At 34.7% G+C, this 15,710-nt stretch overlaps 1 protein-coding gene across 1 annotated transcript in view; it reads right to left on the reverse strand.

Moving 5' to 3' along the window:
• The window catches only part of VWDE (von Willebrand factor D and EGF domains), an 82,970-nt gene that overhangs the window by 9,051 nt on the left and 58,209 nt on the right, over window positions 1-15,710 (reverse strand). Inside the window, exons 19-26 of the mRNA XM_047826527.1 lie at window positions 14,566-14,703; window positions 10,543-10,683; window positions 7,694-8,263; window positions 6,219-6,314; window positions 6,042-6,137; window positions 4,949-5,044; window positions 4,062-4,157; window positions 2,722-2,817 (exon numbers count right to left, since the gene is read on the reverse strand). Coding sequence (XP_047682483.1) covers window positions 2,722-2,817; window positions 4,062-4,157; window positions 4,949-5,044; window positions 6,042-6,137; window positions 6,219-6,314; window positions 7,694-8,263; window positions 10,543-10,683; window positions 14,566-14,703 — 1,329 coding nt within the window. The remainder of the gene's footprint in view (window positions 1-2,721; window positions 2,818-4,061; window positions 4,158-4,948; window positions 5,045-6,041; window positions 6,138-6,218; window positions 6,315-7,693; window positions 8,264-10,542; window positions 10,684-14,565; window positions 14,704-15,710) is intronic.

The raw sequence follows: 15,710 nt of genomic DNA on the forward strand, positions 1-15,710 counted from the left end.
CATTGCTTCATGTTTCTTGCAGATATGACAATAAATGCCTTTATTTAAAAAAATAATACATAGGCAAACCCGCCTAAATAGAAATTTATTTTTTTCTCTAAATGATAATTAAATGGATTTTAGTTTGTATTTTAAAAACAAATGTCAAATTAACTGATTTTGGTAACCAGGCTATCGTAGACTAATTCCCAGTTTTGAATTAGATCCATCTTTAATAGCTACTTTATTTCCAGTCTAAGAAAAGAAATCAACTAATTTCAAATGGATTCAAAACTGAAAATAATTTAGTACTTTATGTATAAAAACAAAATAACTGAATGATTTTAGCAAATGGATAATTTCCACTCTTTTAGTTTGAACCTTTTCTGATTAATGGTTCAGTCTACTTTCTCTGGTGTTTATTTGGTACTTTTTATAAAAAGTACATTTTCTGCTTCCTAGTCTTAATACAGCTTACAATCATTTCTAGTATTAGAAAAAAAATGTATTTGTTCTATTGCAAAAACACAGTAGGAAATACTTATGGTTAGAAATTTAAAACTAAAACAAAAATAAAAAACCAATATATAATGGGTAACCTTGCTATAATCAATACTCATCCATACCACAAAACTTGAGTGTAGAGATAAATACTACATTTACACAACAAAACATATGTAAATAAAGTAATATAAAGAGATTATATATTAATATAAAGGTTTGATCTTCTCCACATCTACTCCCATTTTAGGAAAAGGAAGTTTAGGAGAAAATCCACCTACATATATACCTATATATTCTCTAGGCCTCACACAGATATTCCATGAGACTCCAAAGGGAGCTAAGTAATCCAGCCTCACCTACCATGTGGAATGGACTCATGACATTCAAGGATTTGAAGGATATAAAATGTATTTAAACAACTCTCCAGTGACACATTATAAGCCTTGATTATGAATGGAGTAGTTTAACTCTTTCGTATGTCTCTAGTTCAATTTTTATCTTCCTCATTTGAAATCCTATAGAACAAACAATATCTTGTGTGGATAAATATTTTATCCATTTTCTGCCTATTTTTATTCAGTGACTTTGAATGCGTATACCATTTTCCCTTCCCACCATTTGGGCTCACAGAGGCTCATGAGAGGATGTGATCTGATAAGAATAAAGCTAATATTTTTTATTTCTTCTGCATCTCCTGTAGCATTTCTTAAAAACAATTGTACTATTATTCATGGTAGCCAGCCATGCACTTACAGTATGTACGTCTCGCTCCTTATGGCAACTGTGTGGTTCAAATCTAAAAGGTCAGGAAGTCTGATGCTGGAGACTTTGATTTCAAAATCCATGCCAGCTAGGAGGTTTTAGAGGCTAGCTAATTCCAAAACCTTTTAACATATGTTCAACAGATACTTTTTAGTTCAATACTTAATAATTTAGAGATTTCCTCCTTTCTCAATAATACTGCTGGCACATAAGTTTTAGAGACATTTTCTCACTATATCTTACATCTACTGCAAGGAGCATGAGAGATATCAGCTTTTATATCCCTCTTAAATTCTGAGTCAAAACTATACCTAGAACTCAGAAATATGGGGTTAGACATAGTCACTTGGTTTTCAAGGTTTGCTTTAACGTAGTTTTTACATCTTCCCATTTCACAAAGTGGTTCCTTGAAGGAAATCTTAACTAGAGGAACTCATTTGCTACGCCTGTACTTCAGTAGTAGTTTGTTCTCTACCTCACCTGCAACCTAAGAATCCCAGTCAACCTCCAAATAAAAGAAATTAAATCACTTCAAAGTATAACACGCCCAAAAAAGAATACGTTTTAGGAATTAAATTAGGACAGCTTCTGACACGCTTTACTAAAATATCTATTCTGCATTTTGCAAAAGTTCAAAGATACGAAGATGTGGAAAATACATTTTAAATTTCATTTATTGACATTAACTCATACCTACACTGTTATCCTCAGGACATGCTCATTATTCTGAAAAAATCCATCACATTTCTATATCAGTGAAAGTATTAAAATAGCAGGCCACAAAGAGGGGGGAACGATGCATCTGTATGACCTGATATCACCTTGCCCAATGCTGTGTATAGCTAACTTTTCACAAGTGTTTAATAAAACTGATGTTGAGAGATCATGAGGTAATAGTGGGCATTAGTGGACCATAAATCAAACATTTTTGCTATGAGGGCAGAAAAAATGACACCATTGCATGCAACAGACTCCAAGAGAATTTTGCTTATTTGGTTCACACCTTGATCCTATAAAACTGCATGGACAAGTGCCAAATTTGAGAGCCTAATGTATAGTGAATAAATGTAAGTATTGTATTTAAAAATTTTTTAATGTTTATTTATTTTTGAAAGAGACAGAGACAGAATGCGAGTGGGTTGGGGCAGAGGGAGAGGGAGGCACAGATTCTGAAGCAGGCTCCAGGCTCTGAGCTGTCAGCACAGAGCCTGAGGTGGGGCTTGAACTCACAAGCTGTGAGGTCATGACCTGAGCTGAAGTCGGACGCTCAACCGACTGAGACACCCAGGCACCCAAAATATAAATATTTTATATAATAACTCATACATTTTCAGGATCTGGTCATTAAGCAGCCACAACTGTAACATCACAAGAAAGAGAGAAAAAAATAGCACTGTCCCCTTTGAGACTTGTCTTGTGTTACTCAGAGTTCTGTTTATGCCTTTCTCTTTGTATTCATAAAGAAAGAATAATTACCATTCTGACACTGCGCACCAAAGAATCCATTTGGACAGAAGCAAGTGTTTGGCTTATCACAGGAACCACCATTGAGGCAAACAGGGTCACACAAAGCTAATGAATAGCAGGGGGAAGAGAGACCATAAAAGTTTTATTATTTAAAAAATGAAAGCTGCACTGAAGTACAAAATGGTGCCTAATGAAATATTTTATTTTTACTGCAAGGAAAAGCCATAACCTATAATTAATTTGACTTTGCCAAACATAAGAGGAATAAAATAAGTGGATAATAGCTTTGAAAGTCTGTTCATTAAGTTTACAAACAATACCAAGCTAAGAATATGGAGGTTATGATTAGAATTCAGAATGCCCTCTGCAAGCTGAAAACAATGATGGGAAATTAGAAGACATTTCAGCAGCACTAACTGGACAGTCTGTAATCCACTCAAATACACTTCTTTAGGCCTCTATCTCAATTCAAATAGGAACACTGTGCTCAAGTCCTAGCATACTCAAAAGCATTCTGCTTAGCTTCTTTACCTTTGTTCCCCTTTGAAAGGCACCCCTAATTCCATTTTCCAACTCAGACTTTACCCATTCTCCAAAGTCTACCTCAATACTATCTTCTTCCAAACTGCACTTGCCAGAATGAATTTCTGTCTTCTCTGCTTCCAAGGAACTGTGCATTAATTACATTACTTATTATAATCCAACTTGTACCACAGTCATTTAAAATTATTGTATCCTGTGTCTTCTTCACTAATGACATGCTACTTGAAGTCAAAGCAAAAATCAAATTGATCTTTGTTTCCCCTTGGATCATGCTTCACACATAGTTCACAAGCTATAAACATTAAGTTAAACTTATGTTAGGAAAAGTCATTAGATCACAATGGATTAAATTAAACACAGAAAACTGCAAACATTGCTGGCAAAAAATTAAGCCTGATACTCTGATAAAGAAATGGAATAGAGTGATGGTGTCGTTTAACTCAACTGCTTGAATGTTTCTTGAAACAGAATGTCTGTGTTGTGATAAAAAAAAACTTGAAAGAGATTGAAGTTTGAGATGTAACACATATTTGTTTCTCTCCATTATAAGACAAGTGTATGATGAGAATATAAAGGCATAAAAAACAAAAAAAGAAGTACTGGTTGGGCTAGATAACACTAAAGCTGAAATATACTCTATGGCCTGATACAGGAAGAAAAAGAATAAAAATAAAAGATACTTTTATTAAAACTTCATACTAATATTGTCAGATTAGTTTAATGCTTTTGGGTGCTGGTTTAGGACACTGGTGCATTTAACATTTTTTTTTAACTGACTTATTCATTGAAAAAAATCCTGATTTTACCTGTACCACAAGTAGATCCCGACCAGCCAGGCTTGCACTGGCAAATATCTGGTGTAAGACATTCACCTCCATTTTCACAGTGCCTGTTACAAATCACTAAGATCACAGAATAAAAATAAAAGCAAGCTAAATTAGGCTTGGAATTGGTCATGTTATTGGGTATTATCTAGGTAGCTCATAACTGCCAATCATATCCTCTAATGAATAAATTCAGAGAGAAAAATAAAAATAACCTATTCTTTGGCTTTAAATGGTCTCTAATTGTCACATTCAGCTACTTTTTGGTAACAGAGTTGGGGAAAGAAGAAAATCATTGAGCTGAATGGTAAATAAGAGTTGGCTATTTAAGAAAATTATTAGTTACTAATGAAAATAGTTTTAGATATAAATAAACAAGATAAACTTATAGGCAAATCAACAAATTGGAATTCTTATTATCTCAAAGAAATGGTCATGGATACGTAAGGAGAGAGTTGTTTACAAGAACAAACTTCTTTATCTTAGTACTGGAATCCAGTGTTCCCAGTGGCATACAGAATAACAACTGTCATAATAAATCATGAATGCATGTTTGTTCGTTTTTTAATGTTTATTTATTTTTGAGAGAGAGACAGAACGTGAGTGGTGGAGGGGCAGAGAAAGAGGGAGACACAGAATCCAAAGCAGGCTCCAAGCTCTGAGCTGTCAGCACAGAGCCTGACACGAGGCTCAAACTCATGAACTACAAGATCATGACCTGAGCCGAAGTCGAATGCTTAATCAACTGAGCCACCCAGGTGCCCCAGGAATGTATATTTTTTAGTGTTTGGGTTTATCTTAGTATTAAAGGCATTAACTATTAAAAGGAGTAGTTTCATTACATTAGGCTGCAAGAGAGTTTTGCTTACTTGTTTCACACCTTGGTCCTACAAAACCATAAGGACAAGTGCAGAGATTTCCAGCCAAGCAGGTGCCACCATGTCGACAAGGTGGACTACAATGTTCTACAGACAAAAATTATGTTATTAAGTCAGATCCTAATTAAGAATATGTATGTTTATATTTATGAATCATAGCCACAATAAACTGTGTTGTAAAAGCAATTTATAATAAACTCGGCTTGCTTTTAGTATGAAATTTAGTTCTGTGGGATTGACTATACAAGTTGATACTCTCAAAACACCAACAAATCATCATCATGTTTTGGTTTATAAAACTGTTGGTTAACTGAATGGAAATATACCATGTTAGGTTTCTTCTGCAAAGTGAGACACATACTCCTCCCCTAAAAATAGAATACTTCTATATTTCCATAATTATTTTCCTATGTCATCGATAATATGTGTTTCTATTAGTTCACTCTGGATTTACTTTAATTTGTTATTTTGTACCTTGCCTTGCCATGGAAGTATTTAGTGTGGTTCTTAGATTATTAATAATTATTTGTACTGTCTATCAAAGTATATTCTTTAAAATATTAAAAATAACAAATGTGCTTCTTTAAAATATTTAAAAAATGTCATTTAATAAACTCCCCTCTTAAGATTTCAACCAAAGTAATAAAATTATGTGCCTATAGACATGTTTTTAAAAATCACTTTTTAGGATTCTTTTTACTACCTAATATCTTCTAATTATTTGGTATTTAGCACTTTCTTGGAGAGATGTTTGACAAGTCATTCAATAATCAGGTGTCCTTTACTTGAAGCTAAAATATATGTAGGGATATGGCACCTTAAAACCAAATATCCAAGATATTTCCGAAGACAATTTTACCAAGGACAAATAAGCTATTACTCTTTGGATTTCTAATGAAATTGAAGTTTTTAAAATCTTCAAATAAATTATTTTTGGAAAACATTAAAAAGCTTAGACATCCTCTCCAACATTAATGAATATATATCAGTAAAGACACAGTAAAACAGAATTATCTTTTTAAAAAAGCTTTAAAAAAGTGTTTTATCTTGGCTCTATTATTTGATTTTTAATTTGAATTATCACCTTCATCACAGGTTGCTCCAGCATGCCCTGGGGGACATTCACAAATGTTAGGCTTAATACATTTTCCATGGTTTTTGCAATCAGGATGACATAGAGCTGTATAAAATAAAGCTCAGGTTTTAGAAATATCAATTATCAATTAAATTCATTATGCAAACTAACAAGTTTTATACCTACCAGTTTGGCAGTTAGAGCCAGCATAACCAGGTTTACATTTGCATATGTTTGGGGCAACACACTCCCTGCTTTTCCCACATGGGTGTCTACAAATGGCTGCAAAAATCAAAGGAAAAAGGATGAATTGTTGATACATGTTCCATAGACTTATGTGTAAGAAAAGTAAAAATCTCTGAAATTTGAAAATTTTGACGCTGCTTATTAAAGCAATAACCATTGCATTTATCCATAAAGTTATTTTCCCCCTTATATTTGTTTTACTATTAGAATGACTGAAGAACATAATTAATATGGTCAGAAATAAGTGTCATAGGTGGTAATTATTCCCTTTGTGAGGCCTGATGTTGAAGATGGCTGCTAACCAGAAATGGGATTCCAGTCTTTTCACAGAGGTCAATAAAGTTCCAGATACTGATCAGATAAATGCTGGTAAATGTAAGAAATAATCAGAATTTCAAAGAGCAAGATACTAGGACCACATCTTAAGTTTACAGGTTTGTATTCCTTAAGCTTCTTGAAGTGCTTGATATATTCTAACTATTAGGCATTTAATGTTTTTCTGAGGTGACCAAAAAGTATGTGGTTGTTAATATGGAGTTTTATATTATGAACACATAAGTCCTGAAAGTCATTATTATCACTATTCCTACAAACAAACAAACAAACAAACAAACAACGTACCTCTCTGTAATACCGACAACAAGGGAATATCCCAACAGCTCTACTGCTTAAGTTGGTCTCAAACAAATCAAAACACAAGCAACACAAAACAGTAATAACAAAATAACAACACAAAATAGCTTCAACAGTGTTAAAGCTAAAAATTTGAGTTGCATCTAGGAAAACAATACTGATAATTATGAAAAGAAGTAAACGCTCCTTTCAAAATTAAAGTGATGCCCAACTTGTTTTTTCCTCAAGAGCTGGAAGAAATACAGAGAAACATAGTTTATGCAAATAAGCAAATATGCCAGAATTGGTAATTTAAAGTGCTAAATGCCCACTGTGAGATGAAAAGAACCCAGACAACAATGTTATTCACATCCTTATTTTATCTCTTCAGCTGCTTAATGCTAGGAAAGTCAGTTAGCCCTCTAAGGCCCTGTATTCTCATCTGGATGATGCGAAAAATAACACTCAATACATGGAGTCTTTATGGATTATATGACATAATTGACACAGAATGTTTCTATAGACCTTGGAACACAGTAGATACCCAAAAACACATTTATACTACATTATATAGTTTATACTACTATATAATAGAAACGTTCTTTCTAAAAATAATGCAGGAACACCCATGTTAATTTTTTTGAAATGTGAAGAGGGGATACACAAACAATAAACAAATAAATAGAAATTGGAGAAATAAATGGAGTAAATAGAAATTAATAAATAAAAAAGAATCTCTTCTTAATTACTTAAATGTGAACTAATTAGTTTTCTTTCTATCTTCTAAAGAATTTTCATACTACCTCTGCAATTGATACCATCTCCGTAATATCCAAAGGGGCATCGTCCACATCGGAAATGACCATCTGCGGTTGGCGCACAGGAAACACCAAGAAAACAAGGCGATGCAGCACAAGTTGATATTTTGGTCCATCCAGGCTTTTCCGGCAAAACAGTGATGGCTCTAGTAACTGATGATGTAAACTCATCCTTAAATTGCATGTAACCTTGGGCAGACCTGTTGATTTGAGAATTATGCCCTCCTGCCTCTGTTTGGATGGTACTCTGTATAACATCCTTTGCTTTACCATGGGAACTGTTTGGGTTAATGCTTAAGGAACTTGGGTGTTTCACAGAAACTACCAGTTCCTCCAGACTGAGATTTGTAGTGATAGTATGATCCGCATGTTCAAAACCTGATATCTGATGGGAAATAACTTTCTCTGAATTATTTATCTGAGAGGTAACTGCTTTTAATGAGAAGCGTGAGATGTCACTGGTTGTGTCCAAGAACTTTTTGACAGTAGCAGGACTGTGGGTAAAGTTCACACCAATCAGTGAATGATCTGTTGATGGTGGAGGAAATTTTATACCTAACAACCAAAAAAGAAAAGGAAATGTTAGTAACATTTATTAATGTTCTGCCCTTCCCACTATATTTACCATTAAGTAATTCATTCCTTCACATAATGTCTGGTGCATGTATACCATTACACTAGGAGCAATGTGGTAATAAGAAGTCATCACACAGTCCCTGCCTTCGAGGGATTTGTAATCTTTTTGGATACACAAGGAACATAGAATATTAAACATTATAAAAGTTAAAGAACAATAAATAATAATTTTATTTAAGAGTTAGAAATAGCCAACAAACATTATTGACCACTTCATACACTGAGGCTCACAGCAAAGAAAGCATAGTGTTGTCAATAATGGACATGTGAGCAACTCATAATGATAATCTGAAGAAAATTTTTATTATATTTTACTTATTTATTTTATGTTAGTGGGCTTCATGCCCAGCATGGAGTCCAATGTGGGGCTTGAACTCACGACCCTGAGATTAAGACCTGAGCTGAGATCAAGAGTTAGATGCTTAACTAACTGAGCCACTCAGGTGCCCCAGAAAAATTTAACTTACACAAACATACTATGTATAATTTTAAACTAAGAAGTCTGAGATTTTGATGAGATAAACACATTTTTTTTTGCAAAATATAAATGATTAAACTGGTGGAAGAAAAAATAGAGGAGTTGATAGAACAATTACCATGAAAGGAAAAAAAAATAATCCAAAGTCGCCCCCAAAAATGATGCCAGGAAGGATGATCTAATGGAAAAAAATTACCAAATAATCAAGGAAAGACTGTTTTACAAAACTTTTGCAATGCAGAGAAAGAGATGAAAGTTTTAAAAACATTTGATGAAGTGGCATAATCGTCGAGTCAATATTATTTATTAAAATACATAAGCATTTAATGAAATACTAGCAAATCAAATGCAGCAGTGTGGTTACAGATTACTACATCAGAATAAATAAACTTATATCTCTACTAATTGAATTATATTACATAATTATATAATTACATTACATAATAAAGAATGCAGTGTAAAATAATGTTAAAAAATGATCTGATCCCATTTTCTGTTGAAAACATTCTAAAAAAGTTAGCCTAAGGAAACATTAACAGAAACTGCAGCAAGTAATAAATGCTGAAAAACTGATAAAATTTAAAAACTACTTCTAATTTAAAACTAAAGAGAATTCTGAGAAATCAACAAATAAAAGGAAAATTCTTCAACTGGATGAAGGATTTCTAGCAGAAATCTACTGTGGTATCATACTTAATGGTGAAACATGGAAAGAATTTCCATTAAAACCATTAAGAAATAATTCCCTGCCTAAACACTCTGCACTGGAGGTCCCAGCCATTACAATGAGGACCCAAGTTTGAGAACTGAGACTCTATAGTCAGACTGCTCAGGTTCAAATCTCTCTCCTTTTACAATGTCTATCAGCCTGAACAGATAACCCATCTATGGCTCTGTACAGATTAGAAACTTCCGCAAAATGGAAATAAGAACAGTTACTGTCTATAGCTATTGAAAGGACTGAATAATATATAAATAATATTTGTCTAGAGCTGATATGTTGTAAATACAGGCTAACTTGTAAATACTATTATAATGAGAAAGTAAGAGGAAGAGACAAATTAGCAAGCAGTATTGTCTATTTATAAAACCAATAAAGAGACCCAACTATAAAAATAGCATAATATGAGTGTTTAGTAAGGCAATTGGATGTACGAATAAATTAAAATCAAGACAGCTTTCCTATGTTGCAGTAATCTACAATGATATTCTGCAAAACAAACAAGTGCAATGATATCTCGCAAGATAAATAGCTAATGTTACATAAGGCAAAGGCATAAAGAAAGCTAATGTAAAATCTGTAAGTCCTTTATAAAGACAATAAGAATATTAATCAAACAAAACAAGACTTATAAAGACAGCAGAATGGAAAAGGAAAGGCTGTATGAAATAATGAGCTTCTTATTATTTTTAGAGTTTGAGTAGATGTTGGACGACCAGGGAGTTATAAAATATAACTTTAAAATGGTCACTTCCAACCATAAGCTTCTCTGAGATCACCTTAAATATCATTTGTTCATTATACAACATGAATCATTTTTCTAGAATATAAACCAAAGAAGTCAATGGATTAGCAAGAAAAAGAATAATTTGTAAACCACATTATATAATCTTAGGTGATCTTTATAAAAAAAAATTCCTGAAATAAATAATGTTAGTGTTCTGGAAAATGATGGGAGGTGTTACTTGTCATTAGCTTTTAACTAAGACCATTACTTACTAGAGGCATTTCTGCTTGTTGACTTAACACGCCTCTCTCTCTGCATGGCATTTTTATCATTCTCTTCCTTAGTTTCACTTTCATCAGAACTTGTAAGAACCACAGTATGTGTCGTAGATTTGTGTAAAAGCTGTGTTTCAACTGTAAATGTATGCGTGAAAAACAGATCAAACTATTGTAAAACCAAAACACTGTGAATGAGAACATACGATAAAAATGTCACTTGGGGGGAGCACCTGGGTAGTTCAGTTGGTTGAACATCCAACTCTTGATTTCCGCTCAGGTCATTATCCGAAGTCCCGCATAAGGCTCTGTGTTGAGTGTGGGGCCTGCTTAAGATTCTCTCTCTCTCTCTCTCTCTCTCTCTCTCTTCGTCTGCCCCCTCCCTTCTTTGAGCTCTCCCTCTTTCTGTCTCTCTCTCAAAAAAAACAAACAAAAAAGTCACCTGGACTGAACTCTTAGCAAATTAGATTACAGAACTAGCTTAAATTTCACCTCTTCAGCAAATCCTTGGGTTATGGATTGAATTGTGTACCCCCAAATTTATTTATGTTAAAGCCCTAACTCTAAATGTGACTATATTACTTTAAAGGAGGTAATTAAGCTTAAATGAAGTCATGAATGGGGCCCTAATCCACTAGGACTGGTGTCCTTTTAAGAAGAGCAGGAGCCACAAGGGGCATTGCACATGTGAGGACACAGTGAGAAGGTGTCCATATCTCAGCCAAGGAGAGAAGTCACCAACCTGATCTTGAGTCACAAGGAGAGAAGAACCAACCTGATCTTGAATTTCCAGCCTCCAGAACACTGAGGAAACAAATTTCTGTTGTTGATGTCACCCTGCCTGTGTTATTCTGTTATGGCCAATCTGACTAACAGATGTTCCTATAGTACCGCACTCACCCAACCACCCAACTTCATCTATCTGTGTTCTCCCACAGAGCTTTGTCCTTCACGCTATTGATTTTTATGTGTCTCCTTCCCCTTCTCGTTAGCAACCTCAATAAGAACTGTGCTGCATTTACTTTAATGGTCAGTGACTCTTTTGCCTGCTATAAAACTAAGTAAACAATACCAACAATAAAAGAAATATTTTGTATTAACAAGCATCTTCCTAAAATACACAAATGCTTCTGATAGAGTTAAGAAACTTACTAGTCACTCATGTGTAATGGAATTTGGTTCAACTTGCTTTCCTCTTAAATTCCACTTGATACAGGTTTTATTCAGGGAATGAGCCTTTGTTTGCAAAAGGCAGATGGTAGATCACTTTAGTGTATGGAGTGAAGGGTGTGATATGGTTGAGTATTTGGAACTGGATATTGAGGGGGAAATGTGAGTGGCTGAGCTACTAATGAATTCCCCTCACCATCCAGCACTATGCTCCTCAAGTCTGTTAGCTCTAGGGCTAGATAGTCCCCCCTCCATCTGAAGCACAAAGTAACATTACATCACTAATATATGTTTTTCATCAAAATGGGGTCTTATTCACTGGTGCAGCCACTCTAGAAAACAGAGTGGAGGTTAGTAAAAAAGTTAAAAGCAGAACTACCCTATGATCCAGCAATTGCATTACTAGGTATTTACCCAAAGGATACAAACATACAGATTCAAAGGGGGTACATGCACCCCAAGGTTCACAGAAGCATTGTCAACAATAGCCAAACTATGGAAAGAGCCCAAATGTCCATCAACTGATGAATGGATAAAGAAGATGTGGTGTATAAACACACACACACACACACACACACACACACACACACACTGGAATATTACACAGCCATCAAAATGAATAAAATATTGCCATTTGCAACAACATGGATGGAGCTAGAGTATGTTATGCTAAGCGAAATAACTCAGAGAAAGATAAATACCATATGATTTCACTCATAAATGGAATTTAAGAAAAAAACAGATGAAAATATGCGAGTGGGGAAGAAAAGAATAAAGAGAGAGGGAAACAAACCATAAGAGACTCTTAAAGATAGAGAACAAACTGAGGGTGGATGGAGGGATGTGGGTAGAGTATGGGCTAGATGGGTGATGGGTATAAGGAAGGCATTTGTTATGATGAGTACTGGGTGTTGTATGTTAAGTGATGAATCACTGAATTCTACTCCTGAAATGAATATTGCACTGTATGTTAACTAATTAGAATTTAAATAAAATTTTGAAAAAAAAAGAAAATAAAGAAAATAAAGAAAAAATTATGTGGAAAAAAATGGCGTCTTCCTCACTTAATGATACCAAAATATAGTTCTTTCATACTGTCTTCTATAATTTGTTTTTCTCTTTTAAGCTTTTAAAATGTTGATATCCACCAATTTTTTGTCCTTCTTTCTCTTAGTGTTATCTTTGGGCAATTTCATCCATGACTGATGACCCTAAGACCTGTATCTTTAACTTAATCCCCCCTCCTAAACTCCACTTGGATATTCCATAGTCTTCTCGATCTCCATGTATCCATACTGAACTCATTATCTTTCCCCTTGCAAATCACTTCTTCTTCATGTGTGTGTCTTAACTCAGCTGAGGCTGCCATTACAAAATATCATAGACTGGATGTCCTAAACAACAGGAATTTATTTTCTTACTATTCTGCAGGTAGCAAGTTCAAGATCAAGGTGAAGGGCATTCAGTTCTTGGTGAGAGCTCTCTTCCTGGCTCCCAGACAGTCACTTTTTCCCTGTGTCCTCATAGGGCAGAGAGAGAGAGAGAGAGAGAGAGAGAGAGAGAGAGAGAGAGAGAATAAGCTCTCTGGTGTCTCCTCTTATGAGGATACTAATGCTATCGGATCCTAATCCTCCCTTATGACCTCATTATGACATCAATTAATTCCTTACTCCAAATACAGCCACAGTGGGGGTTTGGAACACAACCTATGAATTCTGAGGCCACACAATTCAGCGCATAGCAAAGTGAATGCCAATTCTACACACTCATTCATGTAAACTGAGCTTTTGGAATTTAGTAACTCTTTACCTCGCCATGCTAATCCCAATCATTGACCGTGGACAATCAGCTTGCTTCTTTGGTGTTTCTTTCAACCATGACCTCCTCACCCAAAGTCAGAGTATCTTCCCATCTTTCCTATTTTTTTTCTTTTTTCTTTTGGTGGGGGGGAAGAGGAGCAGAGAGAGAGAGAAATAGAAAGAGAGAGAGAGAGAGAGAGAGAGAGAGAGAGAGAGAGATGGATAGATAGACAGAGATTAAGAATCCCAAGCAGTCTCCACACTCAGCGCAGAGCCCGATGTGGGGCATGATCCCAGGACTCCGGGATTGTAATCCAAGGCAAAATCAAGAGTCAGATGCTCAACTGACTGAGCCACCCAGGTGCCCTACATCTTTCCTATTTATTCGTAATATTCTCTTAGATTTTCTTCCCACCTTCAGGCTTGCATAGTTTCTTACCCATAAGTGGTCCATCCACCATTATGCTCGAGTAGACTTCTCCGATATAAATCTTATTAAATTTCTCATAGTTTCTCAGTGATCTGGCCACTGTCTAGTTCTCTAGCTTCATTTCTTATAGCAGTTCCTCTTACCCTCTATATTTTAAGCAAATTGAATTATTTATAGTGGCCAAGTGTGCTGTGATGTTACATATCTCTCCACCTTTGTTCATGATGTTTCTTCTGCCTAGAAAGCCTTTCTTTCTCTTGATTGGATACATCAGATTTAGCTGTAATGACACTCACTTTTTAAAACTTTTCATTATTCCTCTAGGTAGACACGATTCTCTGTGTAGTATTCCTATTATTCTCTACAGACACTTCTCACGAAAGACACAGAACACCATATGAAACTATGTGATTACATGTCATACTGGTATTACACTCAAACCTATTAGGGTCAGAGGACACGTTTTACCTATTTTTGCATCCTCTGCATCCAATTTAATGTATGACACTTAGTGAATACATACTGAATGAACACATGAGTAAAAGAGGTGATAGAACTGAGTGATTTTGATTAAGTAAATGTAGCAACAAATATTTAATGTCAGAAAATAGGGACTTTTACCATGACATATCTTTCCATCACCATAAAATCCTTTTGGACATGAACCACAATGATAGGAGCCAAAGGTATTGAAGCACTCTGCTCCTGGAAAGCAAGGTCTGGATTGACACTCATCAACATCTTCCTGGCAATTTTTACCTAAACAAAATACAGATTGAGAGTTCAATTTATTTACTTTGAAAAACACTGTATATCCCATCAAGTGTTCCTTATTTTATTTCTTTTACTTAAAGTACTTTACTTCTACTTTACTTAAAGTATATTTACTTCTTTTACATAAACTCCAGAAAAACTGTCATACATTAAGAGGAATGCATGTATAAAGTCACCAATTAGAGGGGCACCTGGGTGGCTCAGTCAGTTGAGCATCCAACTTTGGCTCAGGTCATGATCTCGCGGTTTGTGAGTTCAAGCCCTACATCGGGTTCTGTGCTGACAGCTCAGAGCACAGAGCCTGCTCTCGATTCTTTGTCTCCCTCTCTCTCTGTTCCTCCCCCCTCTCACACTCTGTCTGTCTCTCTCAAACATAAAATAAAACGTTAAAAAATTTTTTTCAGTCATTAATTAGATTCTATTTAACATTAAATAAGATGCTTCAAGTGCATAAGATTTTCCTTATAAAAAAGACGACAGAAGGCCCTTGGTACTGTAAGGCAAAAAATTACCATATCATAGCAGCAATTCTCACTTTGTTAAAAAAAACTCAATGATTTTTTTTAAAAAAAGTTAGTAGAATGATTGCTTAATTAGCTTAAGGACAGCTTATTCAGTGCAGTGACTGCATTAGCTGTGAAAACCCATGAAAATTTTACAGCATGTGAGGAAAGTCAGTATGTCCTCAATAAAGTTTTTTGAGATGAAGTGTTCTTTGAAATGTTTAAAAACTTAGTTGAATGAATATATTCAGTCATTTATGATGGTTGCTCCCATTACAGTAAGATCCATGAAGCACTCAACACGAATTGTTTCAAATGAAGTCTGTAGCACAACAGTCCCAACTGATAAAATTTTTATTTTAAAATGCTGAAGAAAATAATGTCTTGCTTAGTTCAATTATAATGTTAAAGTAGATGCCTTCAAGTAAAATATAAGCTCAGTAACTGCATATTTATTTAACATTTATATCTGTTTAAATTAGAGGAAAT

This window comes from Prionailurus viverrinus, chromosome A2, assembly GCF_022837055.1.
Source record: "Prionailurus viverrinus isolate Anna chromosome A2, UM_Priviv_1.0, whole genome shotgun sequence".
Classification (NCBI taxonomy): Eukaryota; Metazoa; Chordata; class Mammalia; order Carnivora; family Felidae; genus Prionailurus; species Prionailurus viverrinus.